This window comes from Pelophylax lessonae, assembly GCF_965119305.1.
Source record: "Pelophylax lessonae genome assembly, chromosome: 3".
In the NCBI taxonomy this organism is placed as follows: Eukaryota; Metazoa; Chordata; class Amphibia; order Anura; family Ranidae; genus Pelophylax; species Pelophylax lessonae.
In genome coordinates, this window is record NC_138770.1 from 110,545,794 (window position 1) to 110,559,356 (window position 13,563).

The 13,563-nt window shown below is 43.4% G+C and overlaps 1 protein-coding gene across 1 annotated transcript in view; it reads right to left on the reverse strand.

Annotated features, from left to right (window-relative positions):
• LOC309551346 (aminopeptidase NAALADL1-like) overlaps positions 1-13,563 on the reverse strand; it is a gene marked incomplete at both ends in the record, with an annotated part of 80,994 nt that overhangs the window by 27,706 nt on the left and 39,725 nt on the right. The window contains 2 exons of the mRNA XM_082251896.1: positions 7,576-7,639; positions 12,259-12,344. Of these exons, the coding sequence (XP_082108022.1) occupies positions 7,576-7,639; positions 12,259-12,344 (150 nt within the window). The remainder of the gene's footprint in view (positions 1-7,575; positions 7,640-12,258; positions 12,345-13,563) is intronic.

The window sequence follows — 13,563 nt, forward strand, 5'->3', positions numbered from 1 at the left end:
TTTTAAAAGTAACGAGTAACTATGCAGCACAAAAAAAAAATACTTGAGTAGAAGTATCGAAATCATGGAAAAAATGTAGTGAAGTAAAAGTAGAAGTAGGAGAAAAAAATTCTACTCTAGGAAAGTACAGATACCGCATTTCGGTACTTAAGTACAGTACTTAAGTAGTTCTACTTCGTTACTATACATCTCTGATTAAATCATATCTGAACAAAGCAGGCAAGCAATAAACTGAGCAAGAAACTACACTGCTGTTCACTGTTCAGAGATTTCTTAATGGCATTCTCCAATGAATATAGAACATTCATTTAACCATAAGCTAATTTTATTGATTTAAAAGTTGCAATGGGTTTGGTGGAGAGGAAATCCTGCCTGGATTGGTCAAACCTATCATATGTATAATGAGGTTTATTCCCCCTTCAAGCAGCACCTGATGAAAACATGTCAGCGGAGGGTCCCCTTGTGCACAGGGTGAAATTTACATAGAATACAGTAGGAAGCAGGGCTGTGGATAGGATTTTAAACTCATCTTTATGAAACACAGGGGCGTATGTAAAGGCATACAGGTGAATTAGCAGAGATGTTCTAGGAAGCTCAAAAAAGACTCTAGAACAGACTTTCCCAATCGTTTAAACTCAGAGGAAAACTAGAAATAACTTTCCAGTCTCAGGGAACCCCTGCTAAAAATGACTATATCTACAACTTATGATACATTAATGTTATGGTCAGTGGGAAGAATGCCCCTTACACTTGTGGTAATTGGGAAGAATTACCCCCCTTACAGAAAGATACAGATAGCTGGTGTCAGTGGGAACTTATCTGAGAGGCAGAAATTGCTGATTGCTCAAGAAACCCCTAGAAACCTCTGGAGGAATGCTATTTGAGAAACCCTGATCTACAAGAAGACTCATTTGGGGAAACTCTGGAATGAAGAATTGAGACTGTAGAAAAAGACAAACATTTCAATGTGTGCAAAGGTTTTGAGAGGGAGAGCTGAGACACGAGAAGATATATGTGTTAGTTACATAACTACATAATTAGCCTGGTTGAAAAAAGACACAACCAATAAAAGTGAAAAACATTTTTTACAATCCTATATACACAATCCTATACTTACAGTTGATCCAGAAGGCAAAAAACAAAATAAAAAAAAAAAAAAGCATGATCCAATTTGCCCCAGCAGGGGGAAAACATTCTTCGCAAATCCCCCTAGAGGCAATCGGATATTCCCTGGATCAATTTTACCTATAAATATTAGTAGTTAGTCTTTGGAAAGGTTCTAGAAAGAGTAGCTGAAGTGCTACAAAAGGTCCTGTACATGCTTGAGTCTGTGGGGAAGTTCTGGAAGAAAGAACCATGGCTCTAGAGCAGTCTTTCTCAACCTTTTCAACACAGAGGAACCCTTCAAATAATTTTCAGGTCTCAGGGAACGCCTGCTAAACATGACTATATTTTTCCAACTCATGATACATTAGTTTGATGATCAGTGGGATGAATGCTCCTTACACTTGTGGACATTGGGAAGAATTACCTTTTCAAGATAGCTAAAAAGATCAATGGGGTCAGGGGGAACTTATCTGAGAGGCAGAAATTGATCATTGCTCAAGGAACCCCTAGCAACCTCTGAAGGAACCCTAGGGTTCCACGGAACCCTGGTTGAGAAACCCTGCTCTAGAGGAAGACATTCACGTGAGTTTGTGGGAAGGCTCTGAAAGGAAGAGCTGAGCCACCCATGTAAGATATAGGTGTGTCTTTGGGGAGGTACTGGAATGAAAAGCTAAGGTTCTAAAGAAAAACACATATGAGTGTATAGAGAGGCTCTGTATGGAAGAAATGAGGCTGTAGAGGTGAACATACAGTATGTGATGTGTGATTGAGTGGGGAGACTCTGGATAGAAAATATCTCCCACTACAGTCTCACCTCTTTCTCATAAATCTGGAATCACAAATGTGTTTTCCTCTAGCACCGTAGATTTATCCAGAGTCTCCCCACTCAATTACACATCACATACTGTATGTCCAGCTTCACAGCCCCATTTCTTCCATACAGTGCCTCCCTGCACACTCACATGTGTTTTCCTATAGAGCCTTAGCTTTTCATTCCAGCACCTCCCCAAAGACACACATGTATCTTACATGGGAGGCTCAGCTCTTCCTTCTGGAGCCTTCCCACAACCTCATCTGAATGCCTTCCTCTAGAGCACAGGTGTCAAACACAAGGCCCGCGGGCCGAATGCGGCCCCCCAGGCCATTTCTTGTGGCCCTCGCACCTCTCCTGCAGCTGCGGCACCCCCCTTGTCTTTGCCCTCACCTTGTCTCTGTAGTCGGCAGCAGAGAGAACAGAACTCATTTGCCAGATCCTGCACTCCTCTGTGCATCTGCAGAAAGGCTCATCTTTGATCACCCCCCCCCCTTCTTAGCAGTCCACAGCAGAGGAGGGCGGAACTCCTCCTACAAATCCTGCACCTCTCTTTGCAGCCGCAACACCACCTTGCCTTTGCTTCCACTGGTCTCAGCATTCAGCAGACTCAAGCTCTCCATTGGTTCTCCTCCAGACCCTGCACTTCTTCCCAGATCCAACCGCATCTTGTTAACGGCAGCAGCACAAGGAAAGCGGCTGCACTGTGATGTAAGGAAGGGTGTGTGACTCTTGACTTCTGATGGTGGGGGGCTCTTGACATCTCATGTAAGGGTGTAAGGGGGCGTGGGGTGCTCTGGTGTAATGTTCCGGTACCTTTGGTACCCTAAATTACTCTTTTCACAAGTGTATGCGCCCCACCATTCTCTTTTGGAAAGGTGCGCATACACCTTTAAGACTGAAGCTGTCATCACTCAGCGCCGGACTAGATGGCTATTTAAAGCGCCGGTTCTCACTCACATGTGTTCGTTCAAACACCCTTACCTGGATGCTAACTTGGCTTGAAGCTTTCGTGCTTGCAAGCATACCTCGCTGACGGAACCTCGCTGCGCTGATCCCTGCATCCCGCTTCCGGATCATCCTCTCCTCCTGAACCAACCTTCGGCTGTATTGCTATTAGTGCTAAGTACCCCGCAGGGGAACCCTCTATAAACTTATACTAAGCTTACACTATCTAGCTCTGCATAGTAAAGACTATTTATCACATCTGCATATCTAGATTGCTAGCTCTTAAGACTACTGCTACTTATTCCTGCACTGGGTTGATCACTCTTGTATGTCCACCTGCTACTCTGTCATCTGCTACCATACATGATTGCTAAACCTACCTGCATCCATCTGCTACTGTCTTACCTTCAAGTGTCTGTCACCTACCACCTCCACTCAACCTGTCTCTTAAATCTTCATCACTGTGTTACTACATACATAAAGTCACTCTAGGAACCAGCTTGTTGAGTGTGTGTATTTACTAGCTGAATTAAGACCTTCCACACATGATGAGTCATTGAGGTTGGGAATGGTATCTCAGCATCTCTCTTACATGACTACTGAAGTGGAATATTTCTGCAGCTGAAAATCCACACCATACATGAAACGCAGGAGCGTTACAGATTGAACGAACCCACAAATGGATTCAGCAGAAATAACCACTCAGGTGACACAATTAAAACAGCAAGTAACTGCGTTAATACACGCACTTGCTGAATTAAAAGAAGACAATCAGGTTCTGTCGCAGCAGGTAATTAGACTGACACAACTTACCTCTGCTCAGTCCCCTGAACCCAAGATAAATCCCCCTTTGGTATTTACAGGCGATCGCAAAAAATTTCACGAATTTAAAAACGCATGTGAGTTACTTTTTTTGCTAAAACCTCGTACCTACCTTACTGATCACATTAAGGTTTGTACTATTATTTCTTACCTAACAGGCGATCCTCGAGCCTGGGCAGACTCTCTTTTTGAGAAAAATGACCAGCTTCTCAACTCCTATGCCTTGTTCCTAGCAGAACTCACTAGCCTATATGATGACCCCAATAGGCAGAGTACTGCCGATCTTCAATTTAGATCCTTGAAACAAGGAAGGAGGCCTGTAGAAGACTTTGTCGCGGAATTCAAGAGATGGACCCTTGATTCAGAATGGAATGATGCATCTCTGAAAACCCAATTTAGGCTTGGCCTATCAGAAGCCGTTAAGGACGAGCTCGCCCGAGCGGATCTACCAAAAACCCTGGATGCATTAATACAACTCAGTATTACCATAGATAGAAGACTACGAGAAAGAAAGGCTGAGAAAATGGGAATGCCATTATCCATTTCCTCTCGGATTCCGGCCTTCGGCTGTATTGCTATTAGTGCTAAGTACCCCGCAGGGGAACCCTCTATAAACGTATACTAAGCTTACACTATCTAGCTCTGCATAGTAAAGACTATTTATCACATCTGCATATCTAGATTGCTAGCTCTTAAGACTACTGCTACTTATTCCTGCACTGGGTTGATCACTCTTGTATGTCCACCTGCTACTCTGTCATCTGCTACCATACATGATTGCTAAACCTACCTGCATCCATCTGCTACTGTCTTACCTTCAAGTGTCTGTCACCTACCACCTCCACTCAACCTGTCTCTTAAATCTTCATCACTGTGTTACTACATACATAAAGTCACTCTAGGAACCAGCTTGTTGAGTGTGTGTATTTACTAGCTGAATTAAGACCTTCCACACATGATGAGTCATTGAGGTTGGGAATGGTATCTCAGCATCTCTCTTACATGACTACTGAAGTGGAATATTTCTGCAGCTGAAAATCCACACCATACATGAAACGCAGGAGCGTTACATCTGGACATCTAATCCTACAGATATAGGCGGCCCTTTGAGGGCAACAATAATGCGGATGTGGCCCACGAGGAAATTGAGTTTGACACCCCTGCTCTAGAGCCTTGTTTTCTCCTTGAAGGTCTGGTAGGAAGAACTGAGCTAACAGGAGGAATAGGTTATAGGCTTTAGAGGAAAACAAATGCATAAGTGAGTGGTGAGGGTCTGGAAGAAGGAAACTAGCCACTAAAGGAAAATGCATCAGTCTGTGAGGAGGCTCTGGCAGGGAAAGCTGATAAACAAGGGTAAGACCCATGTACAGGTGTGTGGGAAGGTTCTGGGAGGAACAGCCTAGTCACTAGAGGAAAACACATTTGTGAATCTAAAGAGGTTTAAGGGGAGAAGTTAAGGAACTAGATTAGAGAAAGACTCCATGGAGAACAAGCTGAGTCATGAGAAAAAGGCTTGTGTGGGTGATTTGTGAGGCTCTAGGAGGTAAAACTGAAGTTCTATACAAAGACCCATGTTTGAGTGTATGGGGAGGCTCTGGGCAGTAATGCTGAAGTACTAGAGCAGCCTTTCTCAACCTGTTAACACAGAAAAAAAAACTTTCCGATCTCAGGGAACCTCTGCTTAAAATGACTATACCTACAACTCATGATACATTAGTGTGATGGTCAGTGGGAAGGATTCTCAGTATACTGTGCTTGTGGATAATTTCAAAGAGGTAGAGCTAAAGTATTAAATGGATCAGGCCATGGGAATGGATCTTCCAAGAAATTCAGGTCGCAACCTATCCTCCCTGGAGGAAAGCAACTTCTCACAAATCTGGAATCACAAGTGTGTTTTCCCCTAGCACCGTAGATCTTCTACCACACTCAATTACACATCACATACTGTATGTCCAGCTCCACAGCCTCATTTCTTCCATACAGTGCCTCCCTGCACACTCACATGTGTTTTCCTTTAGAGCCTTAGCTTTTCATTCCAGCACCTCCCCAAAGACACACCAATATCTTACAAGGGAGGCTCAGCTCTTCCTTCTGGATCCTTCCCACAACCTCATCTGAATGCCTTCCTCTAGAGCCCTGGTTTCTCCTTGAAGGTCTGGAAGGAAGAACTGAGCTAATAGGAGGAATAGGTTAAAGGCTTTAGAGGAAAATAAATGCATAAGTGAGTGGTGAGGGTCTGGAAGAAGGAAACTAGCCACTAAAGGAAAATGCATCAGTCTGTGAGGAGGCTCTGGCAGGGAAAGCTGATAAACAAGGGTAAGACCCATGTACAGGTGTGTGGGAAGATTCTAGGAGGAACAGCCAAGTCACTAGAGGAAAACACATTTGTGAATCTAAAGAGGTTTAAGGGGAGAAGCTGAGGAACTAGATTAGAGAAAGACTCCATGTGTGGGGAGGCTTTGGGAGGGAATGTTGAGGTACTCAAATAGGACCAATAAGTGAATGTGTGGGAAGGTTTTGGGAGAACAAGCTGAGTCATGAGAAAAGCTCTGGGAGGTAAAGCTGAAGTTCTATACAGAGACCCATGTTTGAGTATATGGGGAGGCTATGGGAAGTGATGCTGAAGTACTAGAGCAGCCTTTCTCAACCTTTCAACACAGAGAAAAAAACTTTCAGATTTCAGGGAACCTCTGCTTAAAATGACTATACCTACAACTCATGATACATTAGTGTGATGGTCAGTGGGAAGGATTCTCCTCATACTGTATTTGTGGACAAGTTCCCAGAGGTAGAGCTAAAGTATTAAAAGGATCATGCCATAGGACTGGACCTTCCTAGAAATTCAGGTCGCAACCTATCCTCCCTGGAGGAAAGCAGCTAAGAATTTTCAACACTGCCAACAACCTAATCAATTTAGTGGAGAGTTGGTGTCTTTCAATCTGCTTTCAAATGAACAATTCATACCTTTACCTTGCCTTTGCAGCAGCCAGGTTATTAAAAATGGGGTGAAAAATAACAGACCACCAGAGTGCCACATGAATTCATTTTCAGTAGATTGTTTTCATTTTTTTTTATCATGCAATCACTTGAAAGGTTAGTTATTGAAAGATGACTGAAAATAACAAAAATATCTTGTATGGCCAGAAGAATAGTGAGCAAGGTATTCTCAAATCAAAGACTTAGGCCTCTTTCACACGGCCGCTCCGCTTTTTTTGTCCGCTGCGGCACTTTTATACATTTTTTTTACAGACACGGATGACACTTGTGTCATCCGGTCCGTATGTCCGCATATCATGCCATCCGTTTGCGGATGATATACGGACATAATGTTAGTCTATGGGGATTGCGGATGTCAGCGGATGACACCGCTGACATCCGATTTTGCATCCGTTCCGTTTTTTTAATGGAGGAAAAATAGGGTTCTGTTCCATTCCAAAAAAACAGAACAGAACTGAAAGGACACAAATCGGATGTCAGCGGATGGTCATCCGCTGACATCCGCAATCCCATTGACAAGCATTATGTCCCTATATATCACCCGCAAACGGATGGGGTGATATACGGACATACGGAACGTCCGTGTGAAAGAGCCCAAACAGTATATTACAGCCCCAAAGACTCTGCATGCAAAGTTTCTATTCTTCCATGAAACGATTCAGTGCAGCTCAGTCTATACTAGTAAATTTGCATTCTTCCATCTTCTGATAGTTCAATGCTATTGGTCCCATAAAATAAACAAATGACATGCACTGTATTTCCCTGCAGGTTGTTTATATGAAACACCAAGAGACCACTGTGGCCTATCTATGTACATATAAACACCTGAGGATTAGATAGCAGGTAACCAAATAGACACAATTTTGTTAGTAAGTTTAGCCATTTCTCACCAAACACAGAGATATCCACGTTAATGTAGGCTACAGTCCTGTCTCTTAATTTGCTATAGTAGTCCTAAAAATAATAAAGAAATGTACAGTCACACAGCAATCTATAAAATGCGATTCAAAATGAATAAAAATTGTATTTATGAAAAAAAACAAAAGGTCACTTTTTTGGTTGATGGTGCTACATGTGAACACTTGACCATCACACCTACCTATATAGCCAAAAGTATGTAGGTATTCCTCAAAACTTCAGGTGTTTCCTGTTAATTCTACAGCATACTAACATATTTTAGACAATTTTGTGCCTTCAACCTTGAGGCAGAAGTCAGAGGAAGGCCCTTTTCTGTTCCACCATGACTTGCTCTTGTGCACAAACCCACCTCCTTAAAGGCATGGTTTGATGAGTTTAGTATGGCAATACTTGAGTGGCCTGCATAGAGCCTTGACCTCAAGTGTCCTGAATGCTACAGAAGTACTGAATCATATTAGTGGTAACCTTATTCGAACCATATCAGTAGTAATCCTATCAACTCTATTGAACCCGGCCTAAACCCTACTTAACGGAACTTTGGTATGAATTGGAACACTGAGCCAGGTCTTCTAGTCCAACATCAGTACCTGACCTCACAAATGCTCTTTTGGCTGAATGGGTGCAGATTTCCATAGACACATTCTTGTGGAAAGCCTTCCTATAAGAGGGGAGGCTGTAAAAGCTACAAAGAGGAGACCTACTCCATATTCTAGCCCATGGTTTTAGAGTGGGATTTTTAACATACACATATAGGTAAAATGGTCAGATGTCCAAACCACCTTTGGCTATAACATGCATTTTTCAGGGTAAACTCCAAAGACCAGAGCCACGATCCATCCATATGTATGGTACACATTTTGTTCAACCCATAATCATAGATCTTATAGCTACCCAGTTGGAAATGTTTAAAAAAAAGTGACCGTTCATCACACATTCACTCATGTAGTCTTCTGTCATACACATTTAGGCTAGGTTCACACTAGTGCAATTGCAGACATTGCATGTGATTCGCACCACATTCCTGTGCACATCACAAGCAATGTCTGTGCGATGCAAATTCAGCCATACAGTTTGTATGGCTGAAATTGCAGTTGCAAAAAAATGTTGCAGGACCCTTTTTTCTTTGCACAGGAATCAGATCGCATGAGTGGTCAGACCCATGCAATCCAATTCCATCCGATTCCACATTTTACACTGTGTTCTGCAAACTGATTTGGGGGTGTCATTGACTTTATATTTACACCTGCAGCGGTTCGCAGAGCGCAGTGTGAACTGCTTGCGATTCTGATGTGGTCCCTGCATCGCACCAGTGTGAACCTAGCCTTACTATATTAAGGGTGCTCTGCAAATACGGATTTTGTTTTTTCATGAAAACCTAAAGAATCAATATGATCGGATAATGCAACAAAGGTCAGCCCACATTTAATCCAGAGTTTACTGATTTGAAGCCACGGTTTTACCAATTTCCTTGGCCACCCACCTACAGTGCACCTGGAAAGTATTCACAGCACTTCACTTTTTCCACATTTTGTTATGTTACAGCCTTATTCCAAAATGGATTTGTGACGTGAGTCACTTTGGTTGGGGGGCCCGTGGGACACAGCTTATCTTAGAGAGGTTGGGAAATCCCTCTCTCGGCCCCCTAGGCCCCTCTTATGTGTAAGTCACCCTGTGTCTATTAGGGACACAGGGCGACCAAGGAAATGGACAGGTACTTAATGGACAGTTAGAATATGGTTTAGATTACTTCAAATGGGACAGTAATATTTATTAACCATATATCTCAAGAAATATATGAAGACATTCCTGCCCTGTTTGACTCTGAACATGTTCATTGAAAGAGCTTATCACATTGGCCTCTGTTCCATGTTCTTCAATGTCAGAGACAGACATCCTGTTACTGGTGGTCTCTTCCTATTGTCTGCATATTAAGGTGTGATGTGTTTTCTGTTAAATCTGTCTGTCCCATTGTTAATTGCTAATGAACTCACATGTTGTTTCTGTCCAGATGGCTAGATAATTAGTTCAGGTTAATTCTATTTCTGTTCACAATTTCATCTGCATATGATATTGTAATCAGGCACCTGACCTGGAGGGGTAATCTGATCAGGAGGGGGATGTCCATCCTGTATATATTAGGTTCAGGTTCTCTACAAGCTAAGTTCTGTCTAGTTTTGTATGGAGGAGGCTAGAATATCTGATATCTAGGTTCAAGACTGGAGGAAGTGGTATACTGACGGAAGCCCACAAACACAGACTGGGTCGCGGTTCCATTACTTTGGTGGCAATGGTGGGATGCTTCCTGCAGTCTGGGACATTCAAACCAACACCTAGATCCATTGTCGGAATAGCAGGGGAGGAGAGGTCCAGACACCAGCCGCCATGGAAGAGGAATTCTGTAGGAGGTTGCTTGCGAGAGATGTGGATACAGCACAGGGAACCAGTGTCAGAGCAGGTCCTGCTAGGATGGTATGATTCAATCTGCTTGGAACTCTGGGAGGAAATGCTAGCCCATGAGAAGCGACACCAGGGAAAAATCCTCCCCTCCTTCCAGGAAAGGTACTGGTCGCAGTACGAAGTTCGAATGGTGTTTTTGGGGAGACAGCCACACAAGGAATGGAAAGCTAAGTTAAGCAGGCTGGTCCAGGTGGAGATGTGGTTGGACGAGAGCTACAGAGCCCTCCGCTGGTATCTAACCCAAGTGTGCCCATGGACAGCGGACGACAGCCCGAATTAAGGCTTTTGCTATGGCGGCCTGGGGCTGTTATTAGAGAGCCTGTCCAAGGACCCCAACTTTGGGAGCGATTAGAGGAAATGATGGATTACAGAGAAGAGATCCTGAACATCTCGGAAGTGTTCTGGGCACTGGAAGATATGGAGTTTCTGGCCGTTCAGGAATGGGAGCTGGACACTGCCTAAAGACGGCTGCTAGACTCTGCTCGGCCCCAGGGCTGGGCTCCCCTTGCCTGGGAATATCCAGAAGTACCAGCTGTCTGGAAAAAGAGTCGGCAATGTGGCACACTAATAGTGTGCTTTGCTCATCTGCAGCCACGGTTTGGGATGCGGAGGTCTTATGGCAGATGCAGCAAATGCTGACTCACCTTGTGTAACCTGTTTCTGCACAGGACAAGCTTGGATGGAGGAATGCCTCTCTCAGCCCTCTAGGCCCCTCTTATGTGTAAGTCACCCTGTGTCTATTAGAGACACAGGGTGACTTACACAGGAAAGCAGGCACTGCTCATCACCTGGCCAATACCATCCCCACAGTGAAGCATGGTGGTGGCAGCATCATGCTGTGGGGATGTTTTTCAGTGGCAGGAACTGGGAGACTAGTCAGGATCAAGTGAAAAATATGAATGCAGCAATGTACAGACACATCCTTGATGAAAACCTGTTCCAGAGTGCTCTGGACCTCAGCCTGGGGTGAAGGTTCATCTTCCAAAAGGACAACGACCCTAAGCGCACAGCCAAGATAACAAAGGAGTGGCTACGGGACAACTCTGTGAATGTCCTTGAGTGGCCCAGCCAGAGCCTAGAGTTGAACCCGACTGAAAATCTCTGGAGAGATTTGAAAATGGCTGTGCACCGACGCTCCCCATCCAACCTGATGGAGCTTCAGAGGTCCTGCAAAGAAGAATGGGAGAAACTGCCAAAAAATAGGTGTGCCAAGCCTGTAGCATTATACTCAAAAAGACTTGAGGCTGTAATTGGTGCCAAAGGTGTTTCAACAAAGTATTGAGCAAAGGCTGTGATTACATATGTACGTGTGATTTATTTATTTTCAAATAAATTTGCAAAGATTTCAAACAAACTTCTTTCATGTTATTATTATGGGGTGGTGTTTGTAGAATTTTGAGGAAAAAAATGAATTGAATGTATTTTGGAATAGGGCTGTAACATAACAAAATGTGGAAAAAATGAAATGCTGTGAATAATTTCCGGATGCGCTGTAAATGATAACATGTACACATGCAAAGCTTTGTTCCCGCGGCAATTTTAACTTGTCTTTTAGAGTTTGACAGATGGCATCACTTGTCAAAATCGCCTACTGAGGTCAATGGTAACATTGAATTGGCTCATGTTTGTGGTGCCGTATTTCAATACAAATCCCCCTTTAGAATTAAAATTTAAAAAAGCATTCATTGTCTCCTGAATGCCTGGCAGCCACTGCTATAGTACCCTCTGAAAATATATCCACTATGGTAGGCACTGCCACCCATGTGAAAGAGCCCATATGGCTTTTCTCCAAATTCAGAACGGCTTGAGGCTTACTAATCCTAACTTACAAAGTGTTATAAAATAAAACAAATGTGAAATGTATCTGAAGTTTTAAAGTTTTGGATAAATTGGAGAAGGGCTAGTATACCTGTCAATATTTTATTGCTGTGTCCCCACTGGGAAGATTCACTCTCTTGGTTAGACCTGGCGACTTTTGTGAGGGAATATACAGAATTCGTACAAGAACAGAAATAGAGGGGAAATCTTGTTCCAGTGACAACTGTCTAAGAGAGGATTTCCCTGAATTTTTGACACATTTCCTCATACTTCCTGTTGTGTCTAGAGGAAAAAGAAATCCCCCAATGTCTCAAAAGAAAACAGAACAATATTGTTAACCCTTTTCTACTCTATTTAAAAGCATATATTAAAAAACATACCTCGGCAAACTCAGTTGAGCCAATGAGTCCAAATTCTTCTGCACCCCAGCTGCCAAAAATGATGGATCTTCGAGGGCGCCACTTTCCTATAAAAAAAGACCATCAAGAAGAACATTACTGTAATTGCTCCTACCCCCAGACCCTGAAGACCACCACCAATGTTCATGTACTTTATGTGGCTTTATACGGCTCATCCTGTCAGTTGGCCACTAATGGTTTGCCATATATTTTGACATGATAGTTGTTGGCAGGGCTTAATGCACCCTACTGGGGACACTGGAAATGCACTCGTTAATGCCTAAACCATGAGCAGGAGTCACAGTCGTGTGAAATCAGCATTAAGGCATATTTAGAAGAGAACAGTACACTTGCACAGTTAAGCCTTTGTATTTCCTGGCCACACTTCTCAAACTGTTGACACTAAAGCACTTCTGTTACAGAATACCTCACCCTAGGTGGGCAGCTTTTCCGAGCCGGTACTGCAGAATATGTACCGGTCTCCACCAACTCAGTAGTTCAGTCACCTCACTCCCAGTGAACACTGTTCCATGTGTTACTAATGGATACAGGAAACACACTTCTGCATAACTCCATGCTTTTTCTCCTCCGGGGCCCTCCCTACATCATTCTCTGTGTTTCTAGGCTAGGTCCCTAGGTACTCTCTGCCACAAGGTCAGTCACGGTACGTGGGGAACTGAGCACTAGTGAAGGGGCCCAGCATAACACCCGTTCACTACCAGAGCATTTGTCACCCTTGGCATGTCACCAGTTTCCTGGCTAGTTGTGTGCTTTAGCAAGTGACACAGATACAGTAGTCTTTAGCAACAGAAATCGAGGTTCCTTTGTACAGCATTCTGCTGCTTAGACTCTGTTCTGCATCTTCTCTAACCTCTCCAGTCCCCTGTTGTAAACCCGATTCTTTTTGACATGTCTTACTTACATGCTTCCCTTTAGAGGCTTGAGACCAGGCAATTCAAATGAACAATAAAGAAAGAACTTTTACTGAGGTAGTTGCAGGTAACACACCAACAGTTCTCAAATACATCTTCCATACACTTTCCTTTACAAAGCTCTCTAGTGCCCCAAAGTAGTGCCCTATGAGGTAGTCATACATTAGACATGTCCATGTAGAGTCCTTTCAAGGTAACAGTCCATATTACAGTAGGCAGTACATCCAAAAATGGTAGCAATAATCCATAACAGGACCCAGTTAAGGTAGCCCAAGTCCATATAAGTCCATAGGTTTCAGACCCCACTGGGAACCCTGACTGGGCTCCAACCAAGGGGCAGTGGTGTATTTTGGTT